The following is a 26393-nucleotide window of genomic DNA, read 5'->3' on the forward strand; positions in this document are numbered from 1 at the left end:
ACAAAAATTAACCTTTTTGCAAATGATCAGTTGAAATTCCATAACTGAAAAGAATATGAATTGGTTAATTACTCAAATATGAAAATAACATTTGCCTCTACAATTTTAAGTATTCATCGATACTCGAGCTAAACAAATATATTTTTTCATCTTTCCATAAAATTTTTAAAATAAAATCGGCTACATTGAAATAAAATGACTTGAATTATGTCATCAACCTAACATATGGTAAATAATTCGATTATAACAATTACAGCTGCAAGCCTTATCTAAAGATTCGTCAATGCTAAAGCTATAAGAATTTTGATAATATTTGTCAATGCTAAAGTTTCATCCTTTCATCAAATGTGCAAGTCTTGAAGCTGTTTGCAGCTTGGCCATTCTTGAAGTAATGGATGACTTCATAGGTATATTGGAAGGAATGTGTGCATCCATGAGCAGAGAATGATACAATCTTGTCTTCATATTCAGTGTCTGGGACAGGAAGAGGAGTCTCAGTAAGAGGAACTCTAAAAAGCAACATAGACATATGATTTGTTTCAAATCATCTAATGAGACATCCAATACTATATACATAAACGCATGACAATTCCAAGAGAATTGATTCAATAACGAAATCTTTGTGACAAATAAGATAGATCGTGTTGTTTTCTTATATGTTACTTTTATTTACTATATAAATTAACCTTTGTAAATGATCAGTTGAAAATTCCATAACTGAAAAGAATATGAATTGGTTAATTACTCAAAACTATCATCATTGAAAGAGAAATTTTGATGTAAATACATTGTTAATAAACTATTATACAAAATTTTCAATGTAAGAAAACAAAAATAAAAACCAAAACAAAATCACTAGTGTGGTGGACTATTAAAATTAGCACAAATAAAAATCAACACCAACCAATTTATTTTCATAAGTAATATTAAATTTAACACCATGAATAAAAACACAATATAATAAAGGTTGAAAACACAATAAAAAGCTAAAATATAAAACACAATAAAATTAAACTGTTTCCCAATTTCTTAAAAAAACAAAGAAAAAAAGTCCTAAAATTAAAACCCGTGGGTTTAAGGATTGAACTTTAATGTTCAAAAAATCGGAAAAAACCTACGTGTTTAAGAACTTTTCTATTTATTTGTAAAGGTAAACCTCAGTTTTTTTCTTTTGTCTTAAAATGTCAATATCCGTACTCGCTCAATAAATTACCATATCTTTAGATCAAACTGTATCAAAAGTTTCTATTTTTTTTGGTCATCAAAGTTTTCCATTTTTTACGAAGCTAATTAACTAACTTTATATAAGACCTCTTCTTCTTGACTGAATATACTATTCTTTCAGCTTTCAATACAAACAAAGATCATAATAGAGAAGGGAGATCGATGGAGGGCCTGATGCGACTGGTGTTTATAGCCTTCTTCTTCTTTCTTTTTTTCTTTTTATGCTTTGCCGTCATTGTGATTTACTTGTATTTGACAAGAAACAAAGACGCTGATCCTGCTCCTGCATAATCGGTGATTATATATACGACAATTCGACAATGTCTATCTAAGATACCCAGTCTATGTAATGTATATAGTTTCGTTTTCTGTGTGTTTTTTTTTCTTTTTCTCATCAATATAGTTTGTTCCATTATTTTGTTTCATAAATAAAAATTATTTTGGCCTTAAAAGTTTATATAGCCTTTAAGCCTTATACAGTAGTAAGTATTGGGGTGGTGGATGGTCTTCGTCTAATTTTGACGTTTGGCTAAAACGATGAGTGACTTAAATAAACCTCTCTAACGACTAATGCCGGAGTCAACATTTGTTGAACACGTCAATTAATCGATCGATGAAAAATCTAAGATGTGGTTTACGTGACATGATCAGTTCAGTTTTCTAAACCTTATTTGGGTTTTGGAGGATTAACCAAGGTATACAATTCGTTTAGAAGACCTACCTTAAAGATCATGCTTTAAAGAAAGTTTATTTATGTCTTAAAAAATTATTTAAGTCATAATTTAAATTAGTTTCCAAAAATTTTACTTAAAATAAATCTAAAAAAAGTTAGTATTACATAAATATTTTTTTTTTTGAAAAGGTACATAAATATTATTATAAGAAAATTGTTTGTATACAACACATATATTGGCCATTTTTAATGATAAGAAAATAAGTACTGTTGCATATTTTATTTTAAATACTAATGCGGACTAATAAAAAACTATTATACAAAATTTTCAATGTAAGAAAAAAAAACAAAAACCAAAACAAAATCACTAGTGTGGTGGACTCTTAAAATTAGCACAAACAAAAATCAATACCAACCAATTTATTCTCATAAGTAATAAAAATACAATACAAAGCTCAAATATATTAAAACACAATAAAATTAAAAACTGTTTCCCCAATCATAAAATTAAAAACTGTTTCCCCAATCATAAAATTAAAACCCGTGGGTTTAAGGATTGAACTTTAATGTTCATAAAATCGGAAAACCTAATTGCTCAGTCTCTCTCTCTCTAGTTCAATTTCAATTCTCATCTGTGAATCCGGTAGAGAAGATGAGTTTCGCGGCCTACAAGATGATGCATTGGCCGACCGGCGTCGAGAACTGTGCTTCCGGCTATATCACCCACTCTCTCTCCGATTCAACGCTACAGATTCCGATTGTTTCCGGCGATGATGATCTCGAAGCCGAGTGGTCTAATCCTAAGCGAGGTATCGCTCCATTGCCCAACGTCGTTATAACGGCCGCTAATATCCTCGAGGTGTACGTGGTTAGGGCTCAAGAGGAAGGATTTACTCAGGAGCTCAGGAATCCGAAACTTGTTAAGCGTGGTGGAGTTATGGATGGTCTCTCTGGTGTTTCTCTCGAGCTTGTGTGCCATTATAGGTATGTCTTTTGTTTGTTGACAAATTCAATCTTTAAGTTACTTCAATCTGGGACTTTGATTTCGAAGTGACGATGCGGTTTGTATTGGATTGTAGGTTGCACGGTAACGTTGAGTCAATTGCGGTTCTACCTATGGGGGGTGGGAGTTCTTCCAAAGGGAGAGATTCGATTGTATTGACGTTTCGTGACGCCAAAATCTCGGTTCTTGAGTTTGATGATTCAATTCACAGCCTTAGAATGACGTAAGTGTGTTCTTCTTTTGTTATTTTTGGTCGGACTAGGAATATGAATTTCAGCTCTAGTTTCAGCTCTGTCTCCTCTCAAATTGCATCTGTTTGCTTGATTGCATCCGGACTGTTTCTTTTTGACCTATATATTATATATTCTGTGTCCAACTGTTGTGGATAATTCTCAAATTTTGGTCTTGTTTCTAGCTATGCAAGTTATGTAGGCTCCTATACTGAAGCATTCTTATTGTCTTTGTCTGATTGTTTCTTCTAGTTATCCAAGTTATGTAGCATTGCCTCCCATACTTGACTTTAACAAATACTAATGAATCTGTGGTTCCTTTTCAGTTCGATGCATTGTTTTGAGGGTCCAGATTGGCTTCATCTTAAAAGAGGTAGAGAGTCTTTTCCAAGAGGCCCCTTGGTGAAAGTGGATCCCCAAGGCAGGTGTGGCGGCGTTCTTGTTTATGGTTTGCAGATGATCATACTCAAGGCTTCTCAGGTTTTTTTTTTTTTTTTGGCATCCTTGATCAGCTTCAGTTTAGCTTTTCACTTCATCTGCTACAAGTTTCCAACCTTCTATCGCTTCTCTTACTAGCTTTATGCTTTGTGTTTCAGGTTGGCTCTGGACTAGTTGGAGATGATGATGCGTTCAGTTCTGGAGGGACAGTCTCTGCTCGAGTTGAATCATCTTACATAATCAACTTGCGTGATCTGGAAATGAAACACGTCAAAGATTTTGTTTTTCTACATGGTAGGTTTAGCAAGCAAGGTTTTCCCAGTATGCATTATGTGACACAAAAATGGTGCTTCCTCTTATAATTATGTGTTTTTGCATCTTGTTTTTTGTTCAGGTTATATTGAGCCTGTAATTGTCATCCTTCAGGAAGAAGAGCATACTTGGGCTGGGCGAGTTTCATGGAAGCACCATACTTGCATGCTTTCTGCCCTTAGTATCAATACAACATTAAAACAACACCCAGTCATCTGGTCAGCTATTGTATGTTCTTAGCTTCATCTTTATATCTCAAAATAAATTTCTTCCCAAGAATTCAAATATAAGCTGAGAGCAGAAATGAAAGTCTTATTCAAGGTTATCGTATATTCAATGTTGTTACATGACTAGGCTTTGCTATCAGCTGTCTTTTCTTCTCTGTTCTTTGTTTAGAATGCTCAAAGGGTTGGCTAATCTTTCGTTAGGAAATAACAAGCTATTTTATTCATACTGGAAAGATAATCCTTCTGAAAAAGCCCTTCGGCAGACTTTAGTCCCTGATCATGCTTATTCCTATTCTTTTGGTATTTTCCAGAATTTACCCCATGATGCCTACAAACTACTTGCAGTACCATCTCCGATTGGAGGTGTTCTTGTGTTGTGCGCAAATACAATCCATTATCATAGTCAGGTACTTGTATATTACTTAGCTTTTGGTTGTTTATTGTTTGAAATTCAACAAATTCCAGCAACTCCACCACGTTTGATATTTCTTTTATTGAAGATAAAGTTCTACATTACTTACACATCTGAGATACCATTTGTTTTTTTTTTGTAGTCAGCCTCCTGTGCTCTGGCACTGAACAATTATGCCTCCTCAGCTGATAGCAGGTACATTTTTATCGCACACTCTCCACTCTTCAAAACATGTTTTTTCTTATGGATATAATCTTGGTACCGCAATCTTAGTTTGGAATTCAATAGCTTAGAATCAACTTTTAACAATTGTAAAGATCTGTTTATACTGTTAACCATATTTCTTTCTCTTTGTGTGTCTGATTTCTTTCAGTCAAGAACTGCCTACATCGAATTTCAGTGTGGAACTCGATGCTGCCCATGGAACCTGGATTTCAAACGATGTGGCCCTATTGTCAACAAAATCTGGGGAATTGTTACTGCTGACTCTTATATATGATGGGCGGTAATATTTTGATCTTCTTTAAATAACTCTGCTGACGCTTGTAAATCTTGCTGCAACTTATTTTGTTTATAATTTGTGAAACTGACTGCTACTTTATTTCTTGAAGTGCTGTACAGAGACTTGATCTTTCCAAATCAAAAGCCTCTGTGCTTGCTTCGGTTAGTCAATATGTTCTTTTAGCATATTTGTGCTTCAGTTTGGGATTCAGTTCGATTAGAGATTCCCTACGATAATATACGAAATTTCTTGCAGGACATTACTAGTGTTGGAAATTCCCTTTTCTTTTTAGGTAGCCGGTTAGGAGACAGTTTACTGGTGCAATTTTCCTGTAGATCTGGGCCTGCAGCATCATTACCTGGGTTGAGAGATGAGGTGATAGTTCAATCTTTCGTAGGCTCGTCAAAGTAACTTCTTTTTTCTAATGTTCAATCAGAACCTGAAAATTTCCTTAATTTATGCAGGATGAAGACATTGAAGGTGAGGGTCATCAAGCAAAACGCTTGCGGATATCTTCTGATACTTTTCAAGATACAATTGGAAATGAGGAGCTATCACTGTTTGGTTCAACTCCAAATACCTCCGATTCAGCACAGGTAGCAAGTTCTGCCTTGGTTAGAGTTTTGTAGAATTTTCTGTTGAGGTTCATATTCTTCTCTATCATTAGATGGCACTACTATATGAATTGGGGTTCTTGCAGAATTCTCCAAATATATATCTGTGTGTGCTTTCAGTAGCAAACATTCAATCTAAAAATCTCATGTTGAACGGAAAATGACTTAGGTAGTTTAATTACTGAAGAAAGAGTTTGCCTTTGTGCAACATGTATTATATCAATAAGAGTAAGATACCCTATGTTCTTCTTTCCATGTAGTTTCTCATCTTTTCTTTTCCAATAAATGCAGAAATCGTTTTCATTTGCAGTGAGAGATTCACTAGTTAATGTTGGTCCAGTGAAAGATTTTGCTTATGGCTTAAGGATTAATGCTGATGCAAATGCCACTGGGGTTTCCAAACAGAGCAACTATGAATTGGTGAGCCGGTTGTTTAGAAGTTCTTATATTATACTAGCCTTGGAAATGTTTTATTTTAAAGTATAACTTGCTTAGGGTTGTAATTTATTGATATCGATTTTTGTTCCACAACATTTAGTGTTTACATGCTTGCCTCGTGTTTCTCTAAGAACTGTAAACGCCAAACTATATATCTGTATTTTGGCATTTAGGTGTGCTGCTCTGGTCATGGGAAGAATGGTGCTTTATGTGTTCTTCGGCAGTCAATTAGACCGGAAATGATTACTGAGGTATATGCCTATATCTCAAATTGTTTCTGGTATATGAGAAGAATGGGAATTTTCCATTTGTTAATCTTTTAATTTAAAACCCTTACTCCCGTTACTGTGGCATAGACCATTTCATGTAAATAGCATTAGTTTGTAGTGAGCTCTGAAGGGAAGGCATTATTAGGACAGTCTCGTGGGGTTATATTTTTCACAATTACATCCACCGCTGGAGTATTTATTTGTTTAGTAGTGATATAGAAAAGAAAAGTGGAAATTATTTTGTGAAAAGTACAAGTTAGAACTTAGGGGGACCTAACTGTAGAAAAATGGCGATGTATCCGATCTTACTTAGTAATGCTCTGTGTGTGACCTAGTCTCTTCAATCCTAAGCACTCTGTTCCGCATGTTGTTGTGGAGTAGGTTGAACTTCCAGGCTGCAAAGGAATATGGACAGTTTATCACAAGAGCTCCCGTGGTCACAGTGTCGATTCTTCTAAAATGGCTGCTGATGAAGATGAATATCATGCCTATTTGATTATAAGTTTGGAGGCTCGCACGATGGTATATTTTGCTTCTGTACTTTGGTCGTATTTCATTAGATCCGTCTATTGTCCATAGAAATAATAACTTCAATGTTTGGCTTTTCAGGTACTTGAAACTGCTGACCTTCTCACAGAAGTCACTGAGAGTGTTGACTATTATGTTCAGGGAAGAACAATTGCTGCTGGAAATCTATTCGGAAGGTAATTAGCTGCCTTATTATGTTTTTTGCTGCATCTTTTGCGATATGTTTGTTAGAGAAGCATTTTTTTTCCCTTTACAGTTATCTATTTTTATTATTATTCCGGATGTCTAGTAAGCTCTATCCATGGCTTTTCAGTCATTGATTTGTTTTTACTTTATGCAGCTGTAAGAGATACTAAATAGTGTAATATTAATTTCCATCTTTCTTTTTCAGACGTCGAGTAATCCAGGTGTTTGAGCATGGTGCCCGTATCCTGGATGGTTCTTTTATGAATCAAGAATTAAGCTTTGGAGCTCCCAATTCAGAATCAAATTCCGGTTCTGAAAGTTCCACTGTGTCATCTGTTTCAATCGCTGACCCATATGTTTTACTTAGAATGACAGATGACAGTATTCGTCTGCTTGTTGGAGGTATGTTATGGAAAGATGAATATCGTATTGCAATTGATGATCGTGTATTAACTTGAGTATCTTGAAACATTTTACTCAAGCAGTCTATTATGAAACTTTAAATTACAGATCCTTCGACTTGCACAGTTTCCATAAGTAGTCCATCTGTACTTGAAGGCTCTAAACGGAAGATATCAGCCTGTACTTTGTACCATGATAAAGGACCAGAACCATGGCTAAGGAAAGCTAGCACTGATGCATGGCTTTCGTCAGGCGTTGGAGAGGTTGATAGTGCTGATGGTGGACTTCAAGATCAGGGTGACATATACTGTGTTCTCTGTTACGAAAGTGGTGCCCTTGAGATATTTGATGTGCCTAGTTTTAATTGTGTGTTCTCTGTTGATAAATTTGCGTCTGGAAGACGCCACCTCTGTGATATGCCTATTCATGAGTTAGAGTATGAACTTAACAAAAGCTCCGAGAAGAATGCTTCGTCAAGGAATGAGGAGATAAAGGATACAAAGGTCGTTGAGTTAGCTATGCAAAGATGGTCTGGGCATCATACACGCCCATTTCTCTTTGCAGTATTGGCTGATGGCACAATTCTTTGTTACCATGCGTACCTATTTGAGGGTGTTGATAGTATCAAAGCAGAGAATAGTTTATCTTCGGAAAACCCTGCTGCTTTAAATTCCTCTGATAGTTCTAAGCTTAGGAATCTGAAATTTCTACGCATCCCCTTGGACACGTCTACAAGAGAGGAGACTTCAGATGGAGTTGCATCCAAAAGAATTACCATGTTCAAGAATATTAATGGTCACCAGGGTTTTTTTCTTTCTGGCTCAAGGCCAGGGTGGTGTATGTTGTTCCGAGAGCGACTTCGGTTTCATTCACAGGTATGATACCTATCATTTTAATTTGTTAATTTTTTTGGTTTTTCTGAATCAAGTTCCTCATTTTATGCTATAAATTTTTCAGCTGTGCGATGGATCAATTGCGGCCTTTACTGTTCTTCACAATGTGAATTGCAATCACGGGTTCATATATGTCACATCACAGGTTTAATAATGTGTCTATTGTTACTTTTCTATTCTTATTATTGTGGCATCTAGACTATCAATTCCTTTGATAAAATAATTCATATTCACTTTTATCAGGGAGTTTTGAAGATTTGCCAATTACCGTCAGTGTCAATTTACGATAATTATTGGCCAGTGCAGAAGGTAATTCTAGTTTTTTTAAATCATCTTTGCATACTGTTGTTGCATGTTGATTAGATGGAAAATAATAAGTGTATAAGGACTGATCACATTGATTGCCTGATGTTTTTTTTTTTTTGTCTAGATTCCTCTGAAGGCCACGCCTCACCAAGTTACCTACTACGCGGAGAAGAACTTGTACCCGCTGATAGTATCATATCCGGTGAGCGTGTTAGCATGATAATATATTCTAAATTGTTTTACCTGATCCGAGTCTCTTTGGTTTCCTTCAATGAATTTGTAACTCTTTTGTGGTTGAGATGGCTGTTCCAGCTCCCCGTTTTTCCTTTTTAAGCTATCTTGATTTTTTCTTTATTCATATTTTGAAATTTACCCTTTGCAAATTAAATAACTGGATGCCTCTCTGAATTTCCTTCGTGAATATCAAAGAAATTGGTTGACTTTCTTGGCTGCAGTAATATTAGTAGATCATACTTTTCTTTTTGTTGAGACAAGTTGTGTGCCAATTATGTATTGCCCGTCTATTTATTTGACCAGCATTGTTTGATATTAATTTTTCTATCTTATTAACACAAGCAATGTCATTTCTCTCTCCTTTTTGAAGGTCAGCAAGCCATTAAATCAAGTTCTTTCTTCACTAGTTGATCAAGAAGCTGGTCAGCAGATTGACAACCACAATCTCAGCTCAGATGATCTCCAACGGACATACACCGTAGAGGAATTTGAAATCCGAATTTTGGAACCAGAAAGATCTGGTGGCCCCTGGGAAACTAAAGCCACTATCCCAATGCAGAGCTCAGAACATGCACTGACTGTTCGAGTTGTCACACTTCTTGTGAGTTAGCTACTAACCCGCCTAATGTCATATAATTATTCTCTGCCTCCATGAAGAATGTTGAGCTTCTCTATCTTTATGACATGATAATCAAAAGAATATTGCTGTGATCAGATCTAGGGATCAAATCTATCAAATCTCTTTGTTTTAATTGTAATAACTGAGCCACATTCTCCTACTCCATGCGGTGTTTCAGAATGCAAGCACAGGGGAGAATGAAACACTTCTTGCTGTTGGAACTGCCTATGTCCAAGGGGAGGATGTTGCTGCAAGGGGACGTGTGCTTCTTTTCTCTTTTGGGAAAAATGGCGATAATTCCCAAAACGTGGTATGTTATGTTGGGCCTACAATCTGGTGAATCTTTTTATTTGCTTTCATTTTCATCTTGGATGTTGGATTTATTGTGAAGCCACTTTTCTGTAGGTTACCGAAGTCTACTCAAAGGAGCTAAAAGGTGCTATATCAGCTGTAGCCTCCATTCAGGGTCATCTTCTAATATCATCTGGTCCTAAAATCAACTTGCACAAATGGAATGGCACCGACTTAAATAGTGTTGCCTTCTATGATGCTCCGCCGCTCTACGTAGTCAGCATGAATGTTGTACGTTTTACTTCCTTGGCCAGTTGGCCTAGTGCTGTGTTGCCTTTTTGAGCTTACTTCATTTAACTGACCTGACTTGGCTCTGAGGATCAGTCTTCTTCTGCGTGATCTGACTTTGGTAATTTTCTTTTACTTGCAGGTAAAGAATTTCATCCTTCTTGGTGATGTTCACCAAAGCATATACTTTCTTAGCTGGAAGGAACAAGGGTCCCAACTTACCTTACTAGCCAAAGATTTTGGATCCCTCGATTGTTTTGCTACAGAGTTCTTGATTGATGGAAGTACGCTTAGCCTGGCTGTCTCCGATGAACAAAAGAATGTACAGGTTAGCATCTCTCTCTCTTATCGCCTTTAGTGTGTATGTAATGGTATCAGGCCTTACTTATATGTACCGAACCCCAAAAGCTATTCGATATTCCACCTGATATCAAGGTTAGCAAGTTATTATCTCTCTTGTCGCCTCTAGTGTGTACATGATGAGATCAGGCCTTACTTATGTACGTGATTTGATATTGTGAAGTAACCCAACTCGTAAATTGACTTTGTACTGATCCCCTACAGATATTTTATTTTGCGCCAAAGATGGCCGAGAGCTGGAAGGGTCAGAAACTTCTTTCAAGGGCGGAATTTCACGTTGGTGCCCATGTGACAAAGTTCCTACGTCTGCAGATGGTTTCTTCTGGCGCGGATAAAACAAATCGCTATGCTTCGTTATTTGGTACTCTAGACGGCAGTTTTGGTTGCATTGCTCCACTCGATGAGATCACATTCCGGAGGTTACAGTCTCTCCAGAAAAAGCTCGTGGATGCTGTTCCTCATGTTGCGGGTCTAAACCCACGCTCTTTCCGTCAGTTCCGCTCAAGTGGGAAGGCTCGACGATCTGGGCCTGACAACATAATCGACTGCGAGTTACTATGCCAGTATGTTTTCTTCGCATTCTATATGTTCAACCAGTAGTAATAGCCGTACGACAAATGGACCTCAAAGTAGAGAGAGAGAGAGAGAGAGCACATAGGATAATACTCGAAAACCACACAATAGAACAATCATAGACGCATATTCTTATGGTATTGAAATTTTTTTGCAGTTACGAGACTCTTCCACTGGAGGAACAGCTTCAACTTGCTCAACAGGTTGGGACAAACCGATCTCTGATTCTAGACAATTTAGTTGAGCTCTCTGTCGGAACCAGCTTCTTGTGAAAGATGAAAGCAAAAGGCAGATCGTAATACGTTGTTCATCCATGGACCGACAAAGAAAGANCTCTCCAGAAAAAGCTCGTGGATGCTGTTCCTCATGTTGCGGGTCTGAACCCACGCTCTTTCCGTCAGTTCCGCTCAAGTGGGAAGGCTCGACGATCTGGGCCTGACAACATAATCGACTGCGAGCTACTATGCCAGTAAGTTTTCTTCGCATTCTATATGTTTAACCAGTAGTAATAGCCGTACGACAAATGGACCTCAAAGTAGAGAGAGAGAGAGAGAGAGCACATAAGATAATACTCGAAAATCACACAATAGAACAATCATAGACGCATATTCTTATGGTTTTGAAATTTTTTTGCAGTTACGAGACTCTTCCACTGGAGGAACAGCTTCAACTTGCTCAACAGGTTGGGACAAACCGATCTCTGATTCTAGACAATTTAGTTGAGCTCTCTGTCGGAACCAGCTTCTTGTGAAAGATGAAAGCAAAAGGCAGATCGTAATACGTTGTTCATCCATGGACCGACAAAGAAAGAACAATGGCAGAGTTGCTTATGTTGTACAATGCTGTAACTGTAACACAATCATAAACTTTGATGTTTTGTGACATTTAGACTATGTTCAGATTCTCTCCACTTTAAAATGTTTGTTGTTTCATGTCTGCTTTGAATACTCAGTTTACGTGAGATCTGGACAGTTAACAGTACACTACTCTTGTTTAATTTTGAGTATTTTATAATTTTTCAAATGGATTTTTTATTATTATTTTAAACAAGAAATGAATTTGAATGGTAATTTATAACTTGCGATTGGGATAGTGAAAATGAAATTTAACTATAAAATGTCGTACAAATCAAAAGGGCAGGCTTGATAAGGGAGTGATAATTGTGTCCATCACACAAAGAGCATACACGTGCACACATACTCACCACTTCACACTCAAAATGGTACTTAAGAAAAAAAAGTAAACTACAAAGTTTTAGTTAAAAAAATAAAAATGAAACACAATCATAGTAACATGTTGTCTCTTTCCACCACCAATCTTCTTTTCACTTTGGAATGTCTACCAAAGTAACATCATTTTACTTACACAAACCTTTTTATGTTCCTTTTTACTACTTCTTTCTCTCTTCCAAGAATCTCTATTCGGTTATTGAAATTTGATTTGGAGAAATTATGTATCAATCGTAGAATTACCCACTCCACCGGTGGCTGGGTGGGGAATATTGTAAACTCGGCACGTTTCAAAATACTCCACACCCCAAAATTGGATACTGATATGAGAATGCCAAACAGAACATCTTTTGCCAATCTATATTGGTAGTTTGATAGTTTGATATCTATATTTTTGTCTTGCATTAGACTTTAGAATTGTATATTTTTATTTTCATCTCACAAAAGTTGATCGTTTCTTCATAGGATATCGAAATAAACAACAAAAAGTTACTTTTTTTTTTTTCCACAAAAAAAGTTACCTAAAAATATGCAAAACTAGTAAAGTTAAGGAAGAAGAAATAATTGGAGTCAGAAGGAGAATGTTGGTAATATGGTTAGCAGCGTGACTGCGTCTGGTACTGTTGCAAGTCAGCGGTTTCTCCTTTTGCCTCCTTTCTCTTACATACATTTTATGATTTGATTTGAATCCATCTTTCTTACTTCTTCTTTTCTTTTCTTTTTTTTTTTTGAAAAATATTCTTTTCTTTTCTTTTTCTGGAGTTATTTTACTTCTCTCATATATTTTCTTTATTGTATTTCTATATATGCTACAAGAAACACGACTAAATCAATAAGAAAGAATTATTGTTGTGTTAATGCGTAAATATATTTTAAAAATAAGAAATATAGCATATTAGGTTAAACATAGAAGATCCATATATAAGAATCCATTTAATATGGCGTTGAACCATAAACAATTCTCAACTAAAGAACTAATGTAATTTGGTTGAATATAAAAATATTTGACTAACGAAATCCATTGTATTTGTATGTTTCACTATTTGCGTTGACTTAGTAATTATTGGCAAATCTAAAGTAGTGCTAATTTTTTTTTTTAGAGTCCGCACTCCAACTCCGTTTGACTTTGCATCCCAAATTCATCCATTAGAAATTTAAAATCGTCCCAAAATCCCACGATTTATATTAGCTTTTTCGATTCTAATAATCGTGTCTGGCTTTTAATTTCCAGCCTTCTCATGCTATATCACAAAGTAAACACTAAATATAGAGATCAAGAAGACCTTCCCATTCTATTCTGTGAATGACGTATATATATTATTTTGAGTTAATGCATATGACTGAACAAATATAATTTATTACTTTATTAGTATCTATTAGAAAAATAGTGTTAATAACATATCAAATGTTACTAACATTTTTCAATTTATTCAAATTTTATGCATGTGAAGACTAGAAAGTGAATGTGTGTAGAGTAGAGCGATATCCAATGCCACAGAATAATTTTGTGAAATCGTTGTGTAGAGTAATGGACTCATTTTAATGTGAAATCTATGTTTATTTATATGGTCCATAATATCGTATGTAAGATTTGCGGCGTGTGAAGACTGTTTTGGATGAAACACGTTTTAAGTAAGACATCAAATTGTTCTTCTTTCTTCTTGTAAAATTACACTTATATAATATAATATATAATGGCAGACAAAATTACTTGAGATGATCAAAGAATGGTTAAGGCTTTTACTAAAATCGTGAATCGGGTCAAAAGCAAACAAAAATGCCACCGTTTAGGGATGTGCGTCCTCAAATCTCATAACCCAATCTCTCTCACGAAGCTTCCTTCTCATTCAACTCTGCAATTTCAAAGTATGAAAGTATTCAGTTGACCATTTATGTACATTTGCAAGATTGATTAAGCAAGTGGGATGTCTAAAGATATGCATGTTTATAATATATACACACAGTTTAATGTAAAATGTAGTTTGTGTATTGGGGGCTTTCATGCTAATTTGACGGGATGTCTCTTTCTCCAATCACTACAAATCCCGGTGCATCAGCAGGATTAATACAATTTTATTTTATTTTTGTTATTAATAATAACTTCATGCAAATTGAAGTGACTTAGTGTCATGACTAATGGTTGTTCAAAAAAAAAAGACTAATGGTAAGTTCTTAATTCACAAAGCATCATCACACTAAAGATCAAGTCATGTTCCCTACGAATATAGGGATTTGATTAATAGATTGATATGTTATGGCCCAATAATTGAAAAAAAAATAACTTCACGCAAATATTAGGAACAACCCCCAAAACAAAAAAGTTCGACTAGTTTGTAAAGTTTTATTTTTTTGCTCTAGATTTTCCTTTAATTTCTAATATTTGCATGAAAGTTTCATAACCTACAAAATATTATTGATTCACGAGTGGATCCGTTCCATTAGTGTAACTTGCTTGTAGTGTAAATTACAAGACTGATGAATTGAAACTAAAAATCTTATGAAATTGTCTTTATGGTTCTTAATTTAGATGATCATGATGCATGCATTCTGGTTTGAAAGAAATATAGAATGGATTCATGAAGAGACATAAATGTTGATTGAGACAATTATTAAAGTATGAACATGCATGCATCTATATATAGTTTGTCCGCAAACACATGTTTATATTACGATGTTTATAGGCAAATTTTTAGATAAAATCTTCACACAACATGAGAAAATTTATTGTAAGTTTCATTTTCTTTTTTTAATGGCCCTCTTTTTTAACATATAGAAAACAAAATTTCTATAATAGATTTTGAGTTCAGAATTATAATATTCTTGTAATAAGAGATATATATCATCTTTAATATATATAGCTATGTATTTTGTCTGTCGAAGCTGAAATCAACATTACAGATAAGAAAAGATGAAAATGGACATAAAAAACACATCTATTAAATTATCGTAACAAAAACAAATTAAAAGAAAAACTCAACAACAAGTTCCAGAAATTCAGTTATAGTATTTTCTAGTATATTAGCTTCGATATATTATCTTACCAAAATTATCAATGTAAGTTTTTGGAAACATAAAGATTGGTTTCTTTCATTCGAAATATACATAAAATACCCAAAATGAACAAAAAGAAAAAATAAAAGTATATAGAAAGAAAAAAAAATAACAACAAGAATAGTTTTGGATTTTGTAAAGAAAATTTATAAAAAAGATGAGAGAGAGAAAGGAATGGAGGCATGGGATTGTGCCTCTTCAATTAACGACAATACTTGTCTTCCTCACAAATGGTTGCCTTACCATTGGTTGGCATTCGCATGCATCCTTCAATCTTATTCTAATTATTATTGTCGTTAATATAGTATTTTAAACTATCTCATTATGATTATGGTCATGCCTTTGTTACGCCTTTATTTGCTCCTCATGTGCCGTATTGCTCTACCTCATTTTCGAACTCCAACTCCTTAACTCATAGTCTTGAATCTTGATACATTGGTGTAATTGTCAAGCATTTTCTAGGACTATATATGATCACAAATTTGATGTTTTGTTTTCACGTCAAAATAGTTTCTAGAATATTGATTTTTGAAGAATTTATACAAAACAATGTTAGTATTTGTATTCTATCTTTTGGATAAAATTTTGATCAAATAAGATTTACAAATCTCTGTAGAAAGAAACAAATATGGTATAAAATATTGGTCAGACTCACAAACAAGAAAATGTATGTGTACATATGGATAATGAAAAGAATAAGAATTGCTGAAGAGGAGGACTCTAGTTGACATACACATCTTCTGTTACATTCCTCCCAATCATTTAAATAATGTAAACGAATAACAAAACGCATTATTTCCATAAATAATATATTCTTGATACCAAAAATTTTAAAAATCTAAAGTGTAATGATGGATTGAACACCCCACGAGCCATTCACACTTTCAACTTTATTTAGTCCCCTAGAAGAATGAAACTATAGATTATAATCTCTCTCATTATCTCACACTATCTCCATTTACTTCTTCAAATCAATCATTCCTTAGCTTTGCTCCTAAATCACACAAATGGCTCTCGAAACTTTCTTAATAAAACTCAAAAACGCTATTTCATCCAAACCCTCTTCTCGGACTCGACCCCTTCGATCATCACCTCCGATCAATACCAGCACCAACACTTCCTCCGTTGGAGTTTTATCGTTCGAGGTTTCACGTGTCATGACCAAAATCCTTCACCTCACTCATTCTCTGACCGACGCTAATCTCCTCAGTCTCCGAGACCACTCTCTCTCCTTAGAAGGTCTCACCAAAATCGTCACCGGAGATGAAACATTCCACCTCAGCCTCGTTTGTGCTGAGCTCGCAGATAGTCTCGCCCACGCAGCTAACTCTGTTTCAAGGCTGAGCCACCGCTGCACCACCCCAAGCCTCCGTTCTTTCCACCGCTTATTCCATGAGTTCGCTGACATAGGTCGTGATCCTCATGGCTGGGCCATGAGCTCTAAAGACACAGAAGCTAAGAACAAAAAAATCGAAAGGTAAACCAAATCTCTTAACACTAAACATACAAAAACATACAAAAACAGAGTAAAAACAGAGAGATTGATTGAGTTGTTTCTTTGTTTTGTTAATGGAAACAGATACGTGAGTGTGACAACAGCTTTGTATAGAGAGATGGAAGAGATGACGATATTAGAAAACTCCCTGAGAAAACAAAGTTTACAGATTGGGATCGAATTCACAGAAGAAGGAGACGACTACGAGAACAAGAAAGATGTGATGAAAGTGATAGATCTACAGAACAAGATTGAGAGACAGAAACAACATGTCAAGTATCTGAAAGATCGATCTCTCTGGAACAAAAGCTTCGACACGGTCGTGTTGATTCTCGCAAGATCGGTATTCACAGCTCTCGCTAGACTCAAATCCGTCTTCTCCTCAGCCGCAGCCACTAGCTACATGGGTCCAACGGTCGTGTCTTCTCTCCCTCGTTCCCTCTCTTCTTCTTCTTCCTCTATGAACCTTGTTCACCCGAGCCCAAACGACGAGGAGAGAGTCAAAACGGCGTCGTCCTCTGCGTTTCTTGAAGAAAGCTCAAGACTTTTGAAACCACCGGAGACAACTCTCGGCGGAGCTGGCGTAGCGCTTCACTACGCGAATCTGATAGTCGTGATGGAGAAGATGATCAAACAACCTCAGCTTGTAGGTCTTGACGCGAGAGACGATCTGTATTCAATGTTGCCGGCGAGTGTGAGATCGTCGCTAAGGTCGAGGCTAAAAGGAGTAGGTTTCACGGCGACGGATGGTGGTTTAGCGACGGAGTGGAAGGCGGCATTAGGTCGGATCTTACGGTGGTTGTTACCATTGGCGCAGAATATGATTAGGTGGCAGAGTGAGAGAAGCTTCGAGCAGCAACACATGGCGACATCTGCAAATAGCCAGAACAGAGTGATGTTAGTTCAGACACTTGTGTTTGCAGATAAAGTTAAGACAGAAGCAGCCATAACAGAGCTTCTTGTTGGGTTAAACTACATCTGGAGATTCGAAAGAGAGATGACTGCAAAAGCTCTGTTCAATCTACAGTCTCCTCTTACTCATAATCACAGCTAATTTTACTGTAGAGTTTTGTCCTTTTTTGTTTTGTTCTTGTTTTGGTGGGTTGGTTTTTATATTTTTTTTCTTGGGGTTTAGTTTGATAATACAAATTATGAAAATGATAAAAAGTGATTTGGGTGGGGTTAATTTTCTTGACTCGAGAGAGAAAGCTATATATAAGAAAGATGATGTGATGAGTGTAAAACAATGTATATATTGGAATGAATTTGAGTGATTGTTTTGCTAAGTCTTAGATATAAAATGTCAAATGAAAACATGTTTATTAGAGGTTATAGGAAATGGTATTTGGATTAAACCGGTTCTTAAAAATGGAAACTTTTGTTTTTGTCCAAAAAAAATGAAAATTTTTGTAGCACAAACTGGTGGGTAAAATTATTTACATATATACATTATATAAAAGTATTTTTCTTCATAATATATTAATATGTATGAAAGCAGGGTTAAACCATTTAACCAGGCCTTATATCGCACAATAGTTGTTTGTAATAGTCTCTAGATTCAAACTCAAAAGTGTGTTTTTGTATGATTTGAAGATGATAAGAACAAAATGAATTATTCAATTTAGTCAAACCACACATGTATTAAACTATCTTAATTATTTTTAAAATTTACCAATAACTTTAAATAAAAATTTATTGGTGGATTCAAGTTGGGAAACCTTTGCTTTTTAAAAAAAAAACATAGTAAAATTCATATGCAAAAATTGTCCCTATATAGAACCCTAAGTGGGTGTATTTAGTAGTTTATACTTATGGATTCCTCAGGGAAAGTTGTATCAATGCTTTACTCCGTTGGTTGGGAGGAGCCGATATTAGAAAACAAATATAAAACTTTTAGGAAAAGTTCAATATGAATATTGATGAAATGAATCTAGAGAATAGAATTAGATGTCGAATATATTAAGTGCACCTAATATACTTTAAATTTTTGATTTGACTTTACATTATTAACGTACTAATCAATAGTTAGATGGGTCCAGCTCATGCTAGAGATCAAGAGTCAACCAAGTTTTGTGTTTTCATAATACTTTGATGGATTAGTTTTAGGGAAATTGAGCTGTATACAGCCATAGATTTTGCTTCTCAATGCTTTCTTGTGAGATTATTCACATACTTATGGAGCTTCTCAATGCTTTCTTGTGAGATCATTCACATACTTATGGAGCCTCACTCTTGGCAGAAAAGACCTTTCAATATGGGGATGCTGTGGTAATTGTCACGTATGTTTCTTTCTTATGCTTTTGTTGTTTCAGTATTATTATTATTGTTTGTTTATTTGTAAGAACTTATAAAACATTGTCGTCTCTTTTAATATTTGTCAAGTTTCGTATTGAATTATTCGCGTCATTTTATCACCATTTATGCTAATTTTCAAGAAAAAAAAAACCTAAAGAGTTGGTTTAATTAATAAATGTCACAAACAATCTAAGACAAAACTTATTTGACTCCCATTATCATGGATAAGTTTGATAGTGATCCCATGTTTTATCAGTGGGTTATAAGACCCGCTGCGTGTCTTCAAGCATGCATGTATCCGCTGACTCTTAGAGCAGTTATCATGATCAGCAAGTTAACGCTTGCTTCTGTATCAGCCTATCAGGTCTAATGGCTTCACTCCTATTAATACCACTCCGTTTATCATCATCCCAGCTTTGTTCAGCGCTTTATGTGGATCAGATCGGTTCTACATCATATACATAGACCATTGTTCAGTTCCGTTGTTTTCTTTATAGAGAAGATTTGAAGGGAAGAAGAGAAACCTGGTAGAGGATGTGCATCCAGTTGGCATTCCGTGGACCATTAATATTTCAAGATTATACCACACTTTTCAAACTCCCGTAGTACCAAATTTGTATCACGTACCAAAAGGTGTTATTTGAGCATCATTAGATAAATTAAGTACTTGGTACACACACCTAGAATTTCATAGACACATAATGAGTGACAAATGAAGAGGTAAACACAACAATGATTATGAACATTTTTCTAAGATCGAAAACATGAGGGACAGACACAAGATAGTGTTATTAACCATGTACCTATAGAATTTCAGAGACACAAGAATGTTGACAAATCAAAAATATTTGCAACAGCAAAGTATTACTACCAGATAAAGAGAAAAGAGCAACAAAGCTTAAATGGCCTTACCCGTAGTCGTAGACAGTGGCCTTAATGGGTTGGTGTATGAAAGAAACACTTGTATATGCTTATAAATTGATTGATTTATGATTGAACTAAAAAGAAAAATAAGAAGCTAGTGTTCCCAAATGAGAAATCAAAATTGAGTTTGGGCTTAAGACCACTATGTTCATACTCTATACCAAAAACTCCAAATGTTGACATGACAAGAGTTATTTCAATTGAAACAAAATTCTGAAGATAAGATTAATGGATTAGATTGTGAGTTTAAGTGGAACAGACAATGATGACATAAAATAAAAAGAGTTTATAAAGTCAGCATGAAGTGGATCTGCTAGTTTGGTGACACGGCACCAAATGGTTTAGGTGAATCTTCATGACAAAAAATAGTTGGCCTTAAACACGCACACTTTGAACCAAAGTGGTTTTAGTTATTAACACAATATCTCGTTGACTAATCGAAACTCGTAAAAACTATAAATAAAGAAGACCATGTAGAAGAGACGAACAAATGTCTGAAATGGAACACAAAGAAACAAAGCCACCTCGAAAACAATTGAGGCAGCCTCCTTCTGTTCCTTTCATATGGGAAGAGAGGCCTGGCTACCCCAAGAAGAATTGGCAACCTTCATTAGCCACCTTCGTGCCTTCTCCTCCTCCGCTTCCCCCACCTGTCCCAGTCCCGGTTAAGCTGGTCACATCGGTTCCTTTCCGTTGGGAAGAAACGCCTGGAAAACCTCTCCCTGCTTCTTTAAACGACGCACCTCAGCTTCCACATCCACCATTGGAAACCGCTACGACGACTCCATTACCGCCTCCAGTTCCTGTTCCGGTTAAGCTGGTTACTTCGGTTCCGTTCGACTGGGAAGAAACGCCTGGAAAACCTCTCCCTGATTCCTCAAATGACCCACCCCAGCTTCCACATCCACCATCAGAAACCACTACGACAACTCCATTACCGCCTCCAGTTCCAGTTCCGGTTAAGCTGGTTACTTCAGTTCCGTTCGATTGGGAAGAAACGCCTGGACAACCATACCCTTGTTTTGTATCTTTTGTTGATTTCAATCCACCTGAGCCGTTGGATCAACCGCTGCCACCTCCTCCCATGTACGGTGAGGTTGAAACCAGCAGTGATATCTTTGATGACGCAAGCAGTGATTCCTTCAGCTCTGTGCCGTCTCTATTAGAGACAAACTGCTCGGTTTCGATATCCGGTACTGTGGTGGCAATGGATGAATTTGATGACAATCTGAAAAGAGAGACTACCTCAATGCCATCGTCGCCAGCTTATGAATCTGATGACAGTACGAGCAGTTACATGACTGGAGCTTCCAGTCTTGTGGGAGCTTCGTTCTTGGAAAAGCTCTTTCCACGTCTTCTTCCATCAGAAAAGGTCAAAGCTGCTGATTCTGAGGACGTTAAGGTTTCTACTCATCCGTTGCATGAAGAAGTGAAGCTTACTACAGAATCTGACAACATGAATATTGGTTTTCCTGTGAGGACGCCACAGACACTTGGGGAGCTAATAATGATGAGCCGAAGGAGAAGCTATATGAGAAGAGCTGTTGAAATGAGAAAGCAGAAGAATCTTTACACGGTAAAACCTCTCAAATATCTTTTCTCATAGTCTCTTCCAAAGCCATCATGAAAAAATATTAAGATTCTAAATTGTTGACACTTGCCAAACTAGCAGGAATTTACAAAGAATGGAGCTGATAGCTGTTGCCTCTTTGTACCGGGCATCAAAATGATAGAAGGACTTGAGTGGAAAAAATACCAACCAAGGTTGAAGCTCATTTAGAAGAAAACTCTTACAAAGGTGCTCACAATTTGCATCCCCAAACATTTCAGAAGTTGTTTTCTTTTTTTTTTTTTTCATAGACAAGAAACTTGTAAATGCAGTATAGTAAATTTGAGGCGATTGAATGCCAGACTCTTTGTGATGTAGAACACGCAACTCATATCATTTATCTCTTTCTTATCTTCTAAAATCTCTAACAAACTTTCCAAAACAATACCTATCGATAAAAAAACAATACCGCAGTAACCAAAAAATCAAATTTTACCTCAAGATCTAATTGATTCAGCAAGCTGTCTCATCCTGTCCATAATCACTGGGATATCTTCATCAGCTAAAGCGGTAAAACAACACCTAAACCAACCCGGTTCTATACAAAAACAGGCTGTTCCTGGAGTAGCATTAATTTTAGCAACACTCAATAGCTTCTCAAATAGCTCGAGTTCTCCTTTCTCACTGTAGGATGTCAGTAAACTGCTCATGTCAACCCAACAATACAACCCTCCACCACTCTCAGCACAAGGAATCCCTAATTGTTTCAAACCTTCAACAAATCTAATATGCTTATTCCGGATCCTTTGCCTGTGTGTTGTCATGTAATCCTCAATAAATTTTACATCCGATAGCAGAGAGATAAGTATCCTTTGGACTGGAACTGACACTGATGAAAATCTCATCAGCTTCTTCGCTGCATTTACTACGTCTTCATGAAATGAATAGATAACTCCAGCTCTAAAACCAGGGATTGAAAGGTCTTTTGATAAGGCATAGATGATATGAACCCTACTCTTATCAATTTCCCCAGAGTCAGCGATCTCTGCCATGCTAACAAACTCTTTGTCCCCGTAAACAGAACCAGCGAAGATTTCATCAGAAATAACATGGATATTTTTCTCTTGAGCAAATTCTAAAATAGCATGAAGCGTCTCCCTCGATAGTATATTTCCAACAGGATTTGATGGGTTTGAAAATAGGATGCCAGAAACCTTGCTTCCTCGCTTTCTAGCCTGATTAAAAGCTTGTTCCAATGCGGAAACTGTGACTGTAAAATTGTCAGAGCTACGGCAGTGTACTGGTATAAGCTCCACTCCTGTCCGAAATTTAATATCCCTCTCGAAGCTGCAAATTCAATCCCCTTAGTATACTGGTTGATGAATCAAACACTTTCATCAGATGTAAAAAAGCTAAGAAGTGTATGCTAAACTTACCCCGGATAGTATGGCGTCGGAATCAGAAAAGCATTTCCATGATCAGCCAAGCAAAAGGCCAACACTTCTATAGCAGGAGTCCCACCAGCTGTTATAACCATGTTTGAAGGGTCAAATGACACCTTACCTCCCATTATCCGTGACATGAAATCAGCAAAAGCCTGAAACAATAGCAAATAGAAGAGCCAGTGAGATTCAATTCAGTGTTTGGGACATTGGACACACCATCAAGAAAATTACAAAGAACTAAATCAATCAAACGAATTATCTAATACAGTTCTGTAGTCAAAGCAAAGAACACTACAAAATGGTTATATCTACACTTACCACTCTGAGTTCCAGCAATCCTTCAAAAGGTTTATACATAGCGATACTACTAATATCGAATTCACCATGATCAGATTGCATTATCGACTCCATCAAATTCTCAGACATCCATCTCTGAAGCAAGTCAAAGCACAGCTACAAAACTCACACAAAAAAAAAAAAGCAATCTCCATTAATAAGTTTCTAAAACCAATCACAAAGATCAAAAGAGAATCACAACACTCACCGTACTCTCAGCCAATCCAAGCTGAATAATTCCATTCGTATTCAAAATCCGATCGTACGGATCCGTTTTGACTCTCTCCAATCCAATATAGTAAGGCGAATCGGAAGGTTTCGCCACAGGAGCCGCTCGAGAGGAGACTCGAACTCGTCCGATTGAGTTTCCGCGGGAGAAGAGATTAGACCGTGATGACGTTCTCGGTAACTCCGTCGGGTCTGAAGGAGGAGGACGGCGTCCTTTCAGGTAAAGCTGGAGAAAGTAAAAGAGACAACAAGGGATGAGAGAGCCGACGAAGAGACCGCCACGGCCTTGGATTACGCCACGGAGAGGTACTATCAGCCTCATCGGAAACTACTCCGCCTGAGTTGTCTCCGGCGTCGAAGAGATTCGAACCGTTCGTTGGGAGTAACGAAGTGGAAAGAGAGAGAGAGAGAGAGAGAGAGACAAAAATGTGTGGCAAAGTGTTGAATAAATACAAAAGTTTTGAGATAAATTGGCAAATTACTTTTGAATATTAGGAATTTGCCTCTACGTTTGTATAGTTAACTAAATAGCCCTTTTAATATTGGTGAAATTATTGAAAGATTCTCATGGTTTGAAAATAACAATCAAACCCCTGATCATGATCCAAAACTTCGTCCGAACTTGACCTTAATGGAAGCATTCAGAACACAGTACATGAGCATTTAATCATTACATATATCTGTCAATTGAAAGGTTCTTATATCAAACTAAAAGGTGATAAACTTTTGTATTGAAAATTTCAGGGGAAAAAATAATATCAGACGGCCTGAGAGGGGTTGCTGCTGTGCCAACCTTTAGTGCAAGGCGGTATTTCCATAAACTCGTCAAACTCATTCACGTGAACATCGCAGCATTTCCACTGCACAAAGAAAACATTGATGTAATTAAACACAAACTCAATAAGGGTCAAAGAAGCTGACTGAGCGAAGATTAGGTGTTACGCACCCCTTTCACTCTGTCGTGGAAGACAGGAGGACCTGGATGATAGCTACATGCAGTCTCGTGATTGTCTCTCTCTTTGAATGTTTTGCCACATCCTTTGTTGTTGCAGACTTGTGGTTGATTAATGTCTATAACAACTTTTTTAATTGGAGGTGCTATGGATTCAATCTTTTCTTCTTCTGCTTGTACTGGTGTGTTCAGGGTCTGCTTGGTCTGTTCTTTGGGTTGGGAGGCTGTGTGAGTGATAAAGGATACAATGTAAGATAGAGATTTTCCTGCATTCACCAATGTGTAACAAGAATTTAAACCAGAGAGAGAGAGAGAGAGTAAGATACCAACCATGGTCTGAGCAGAAGAAGCCTTGCCGGCATCTAGAGCAAGAGTTTTTTGATGCAGCATTGGCAACTGGAGATGAAGTAGGAACCGTGACAGGATGTTTTGGAGCCGGTTTGGCCAGGACTGGTTTCTCAGTTGTGTGCTTACCTGTTTTACATCTTCATTGCAAAAAAAAAATGAAAAAAGAAAAAAGTATCAGTGTTGTTTGCATTACATGAGAGATACAGCATAGCTTATAAGATGATGGAAAGGCAATATTATTATTACCCAGGGATTTCCAAGAACAAACTGAAATCATGACTTCTTTGCTTGCAGCAGCTCCACTCTTTCATTCCGTCATGAAAAAACGGCTGCGAGTTTGAACATTCATCATAGCTTTTAATTCTCTGATTGTGAAACAAAAAGCATAATCATAAACAGTAATTGAAGATTTGACTTACTCCCTGCTTGAACAAAAACCGGTAGTTGATGAAAAGAAGATCCACAGCCACACCGAGAAAAAGATAGTACAAGAACATGAACATTAAAAGCTTAGATGAATATGACAGAAAACAAAAGTAGTATAGCAAGCAAGCATAGGTCGGTTAAGCTACTAAACGAAGTCAAAAGATCCATATTTCTACAAAGACACACAATCATAGTTTTGTTTCCTTTGTATCAACGAGGCTCACTTAGGTTCACTAAATTTGATAAATTAGAGAATCAAAGCAGTTCTCAAGGCTTCACTTAATTACACCTATATGAATCTACAGCTAATCAAAACCTAATCTAACACTTCATCTTCTTCTCAACTTCAAACATGATAAAAGAAATCCACAATTCTTCAGATTCCTCAGAAACACAGCTCCGATTAAAACCCAAAGTGATCCGAATTGAATAAATAAGAAGGGACACCAATCAATCAAAAGGGGAAGAGTAGTTGGAAAAGAAAGAGAAGACGTACAGAAGCATGGAATTGACAAGAACCTTCAGGATTATCTTCATCGGTGAACATGGCGTTGCAGCCAATACGTTGGCACTGAAGCTTCTTCGTTCCCGATCTTTCTTCCATATTCTCAGTGGACCAGATTCGTGAGAAAGTTTTTTTTTTTTGGGAGTAGAATATAAAATCAACGGAGCTAAGAATATATCTCTCGCGAGAATTACAAAGTTTATAATTTAATCTAAATTATATAAAGTTTGTTGTAATTAATCTAAATTCCTTACCAAAAAAAAAGAAATTAATCTAAATTAATTTAAAATTTTATCTATGAAAAAAGTAATAATTACAAAATACTAAAAACCTAAATATTAAAACCCCTAAACATTAAGCAAATCAAAGGGGGAACCGGTACAAAATTCTATAGAAATTTCAATACTAGTCTCACTTAAATTTGGAAACCAGAACAGTAGTACGAAAGCCGATGAAGCATTATTAGTGACCTGAACAGAACCGGTTAGAAAAAACATTTACTCTCGGTTAGCGAACCGAACCGAACCGGTTTCGAAGAAATTTGAATCTCTCTAATGAATCCACCACAACTTTTTTTTTTTTTTTTTT

At 36.3% G+C, this 26393-nt stretch overlaps 5 protein-coding genes across 7 annotated transcripts; 3 read left to right on the plus strand and 2 right to left on the minus strand.

Annotated features, from left to right (window-relative positions):
* LOC104726364 (cleavage and polyadenylation specificity factor subunit 1) lies at window positions 2441-12003 on the plus strand. Of its 2 annotated transcripts, XM_010445218.2 has the most exons (27): window positions 2442-2881; window positions 2977-3123; window positions 3457-3610; window positions 3727-3862; window positions 3963-4108; window positions 4419-4514; window positions 4662-4714; window positions 4893-5024; window positions 5131-5182; window positions 5277-5396; window positions 5486-5617; window positions 5927-6055; window positions 6247-6324; window positions 6724-6864; window positions 6952-7046; window positions 7262-7458; window positions 7567-8333; window positions 8416-8496; window positions 8595-8660; window positions 8782-8859; window positions 9262-9492; window positions 9689-9820; window positions 9916-10092; window positions 10232-10417; window positions 10654-10918; window positions 11398-11491; window positions 11659-12003. In XM_010445218.2, the coding sequence occupies exons 1-27, from the start codon at window positions 2550-2552 to the stop codon at window positions 11771-11773; spliced, it is 4332 nt and encodes a 1443-aa protein (XP_010443520.1). In that variant the 5' UTR covers window positions 2442-2549; the 3' UTR covers window positions 11774-12003. The 2 variants fall into 2 exon arrangements, with proteins under 2 accessions (XP_019091035.1, XP_010443520.1); XM_019235490.1 differs by lacking the exons at window positions 10654-10918; window positions 11398-11491; window positions 11659-12003 and adding an exon at window positions 10498-10627 and having other exon boundaries at window positions 2441-2881.
* LOC104726380 lies at window positions 16213-18083 on the plus strand. The gene is made up of 2 exons (XM_010445229.2): window positions 16213-16779; window positions 16882-18083. The coding sequence occupies exons 1-2, from the start codon at window positions 16310-16312 to the stop codon at window positions 17849-17851; spliced, it is 1440 nt and encodes a 479-aa protein (XP_010443531.1). The 5' UTR covers window positions 16213-16309; the 3' UTR covers window positions 17852-18083.
* On the plus strand, window positions 20372-21979 carry LOC104726403 (formin-like protein 7). Its single transcript, XM_010445259.2, has 2 exons — window positions 20372-21592; window positions 21689-21979. Exons 1-2 carry the CDS (start codon window positions 20507-20509, stop codon window positions 21794-21796), a joined length of 1194 nt encoding a protein of 397 aa, XP_010443561.1. The 5' UTR covers window positions 20372-20506; the 3' UTR covers window positions 21797-21979.
* LOC104726389 (probable aminotransferase ACS12) lies at window positions 21306-23998 on the minus strand. Of its 2 annotated transcripts, none has more exons than XM_010445247.2 (5): window positions 23555-23998; window positions 23329-23463; window positions 23002-23162; window positions 22062-22912; window positions 21306-21464 (listed from the first exon to the last, which is right to left on the minus strand). In XM_010445247.2, exons 1-4 carry the CDS (start codon window positions 23894-23896, stop codon window positions 22063-22065), a joined length of 1488 nt encoding a protein of 495 aa, XP_010443549.1. In that variant the 5' UTR covers window positions 23897-23998; the 3' UTR covers window positions 21306-21464; window position 22062. The 2 variants fall into 2 exon arrangements, with proteins under 2 accessions (XP_010443549.1, XP_010443541.1); XM_010445239.2 differs by lacking the exon at window positions 21306-21464 and adding an exon at window positions 21472-21557.
* LOC104726411 (cysteine and histidine-rich domain-containing protein RAR1) lies at window positions 24175-25987 on the minus strand. The gene is made up of 6 exons (XM_010445272.2): window positions 25797-25987; window positions 25294-25296; window positions 25121-25203; window positions 24857-25011; window positions 24521-24750; window positions 24175-24434 (listed from the first exon to the last, which is right to left on the minus strand). Exons 1-6 carry the CDS (start codon window positions 25902-25904, stop codon window positions 24333-24335), a joined length of 681 nt encoding a protein of 226 aa, XP_010443574.1. The 5' UTR covers window positions 25905-25987; the 3' UTR covers window positions 24175-24332.

Source organism: Camelina sativa, chromosome 2 (assembly GCF_000633955.1).
Source record: "Camelina sativa cultivar DH55 chromosome 2, Cs, whole genome shotgun sequence".
NCBI classification, from domain to species: domain Eukaryota; kingdom Viridiplantae; phylum Streptophyta; class Magnoliopsida; order Brassicales; family Brassicaceae; genus Camelina; species Camelina sativa.

What these genes read in the sequence shown, in the direction of transcription:
- LOC104726411 (XM_010445272.2), bottom strand. Translation starts at nt 25,904, where the DNA reads ATGGAAGAAAGATCGGGAACGAAGAAGCTTCAGTGCCAACGTATTGGC. An exon ending in TTGTTCTTGGAAATCCCTGG is followed by an intron (nt 25,012 to 25,120) that starts GTAATAATAATA and finishes TTTGCAATGAAG; the next exon opens with ATGTAAAACAGGTAAGCACA. An exon ending in CTTCTTCTGCTCAGACCATG is followed by an intron (nt 24,751 to 24,856) that starts GTTGGTATCTTA and finishes TCACTCACACAG; the next exon opens with CCTCCCAACCCAAAGAACAG.
- LOC104726389 (XM_010445247.2), bottom strand. Translation starts at nt 23,896, where the DNA reads ATGAGGCTGATAGTACCTCTCCGTGGCGTAATCCAAGGCCGTGGCGGT. An exon ending in TTGGATTGGCTGAGAGTACG is followed by an intron (nt 23,464 to 23,554) that starts GTGAGTGTTGTG and finishes TGAGTTTTGTAG; the next exon opens with CTGTGCTTTGACTTGCTTCA. An exon ending in GATTGCTGGAACTCAGAGTG is followed by an intron (nt 23,163 to 23,328) that starts GTAAGTGTAGAT and finishes CTATTGTTTCAG; the next exon opens with GCTTTTGCTGATTTCATGTC.
- LOC104726364 (XM_010445218.2), top strand. Translation starts at nt 2,550, where the DNA reads ATGAGTTTCGCGGCCTACAAGATGATGCATTGGCCGACCGGCGTCGAG. An exon ending in CGCTGATAGTATCATATCCG is followed by an intron (nt 8,860 to 9,261) that starts GTGAGCGTGTTA and finishes TCCTTTTTGAAG; the next exon opens with GTCAGCAAGCCATTAAATCA. An exon ending in ACGTAGTCAGCATGAATGTT is followed by an intron (nt 10,093 to 10,231) that starts GTACGTTTTACT and finishes TTTTACTTGCAG; the next exon opens with GTAAAGAATTTCATCCTTCT.
- LOC104726403 (XM_010445259.2), top strand. Translation starts at nt 20,507, where the DNA reads ATGTCTGAAATGGAACACAAAGAAACAAAGCCACCTCGAAAACAATTG. An exon ending in AGCAGAAGAATCTTTACACG is followed by an intron (nt 21,593 to 21,688) that starts GTAAAACCTCTC and finishes CCAAACTAGCAG; the next exon opens with GAATTTACAAAGAATGGAGC.
- LOC104726380 (XM_010445229.2), top strand. Translation starts at nt 16,310, where the DNA reads ATGGCTCTCGAAACTTTCTTAATAAAACTCAAAAACGCTATTTCATCC. An exon ending in AAGAACAAAAAAATCGAAAG is followed by an intron (nt 16,780 to 16,881) that starts GTAAACCAAATC and finishes TAATGGAAACAG; the next exon opens with ATACGTGAGTGTGACAACAG.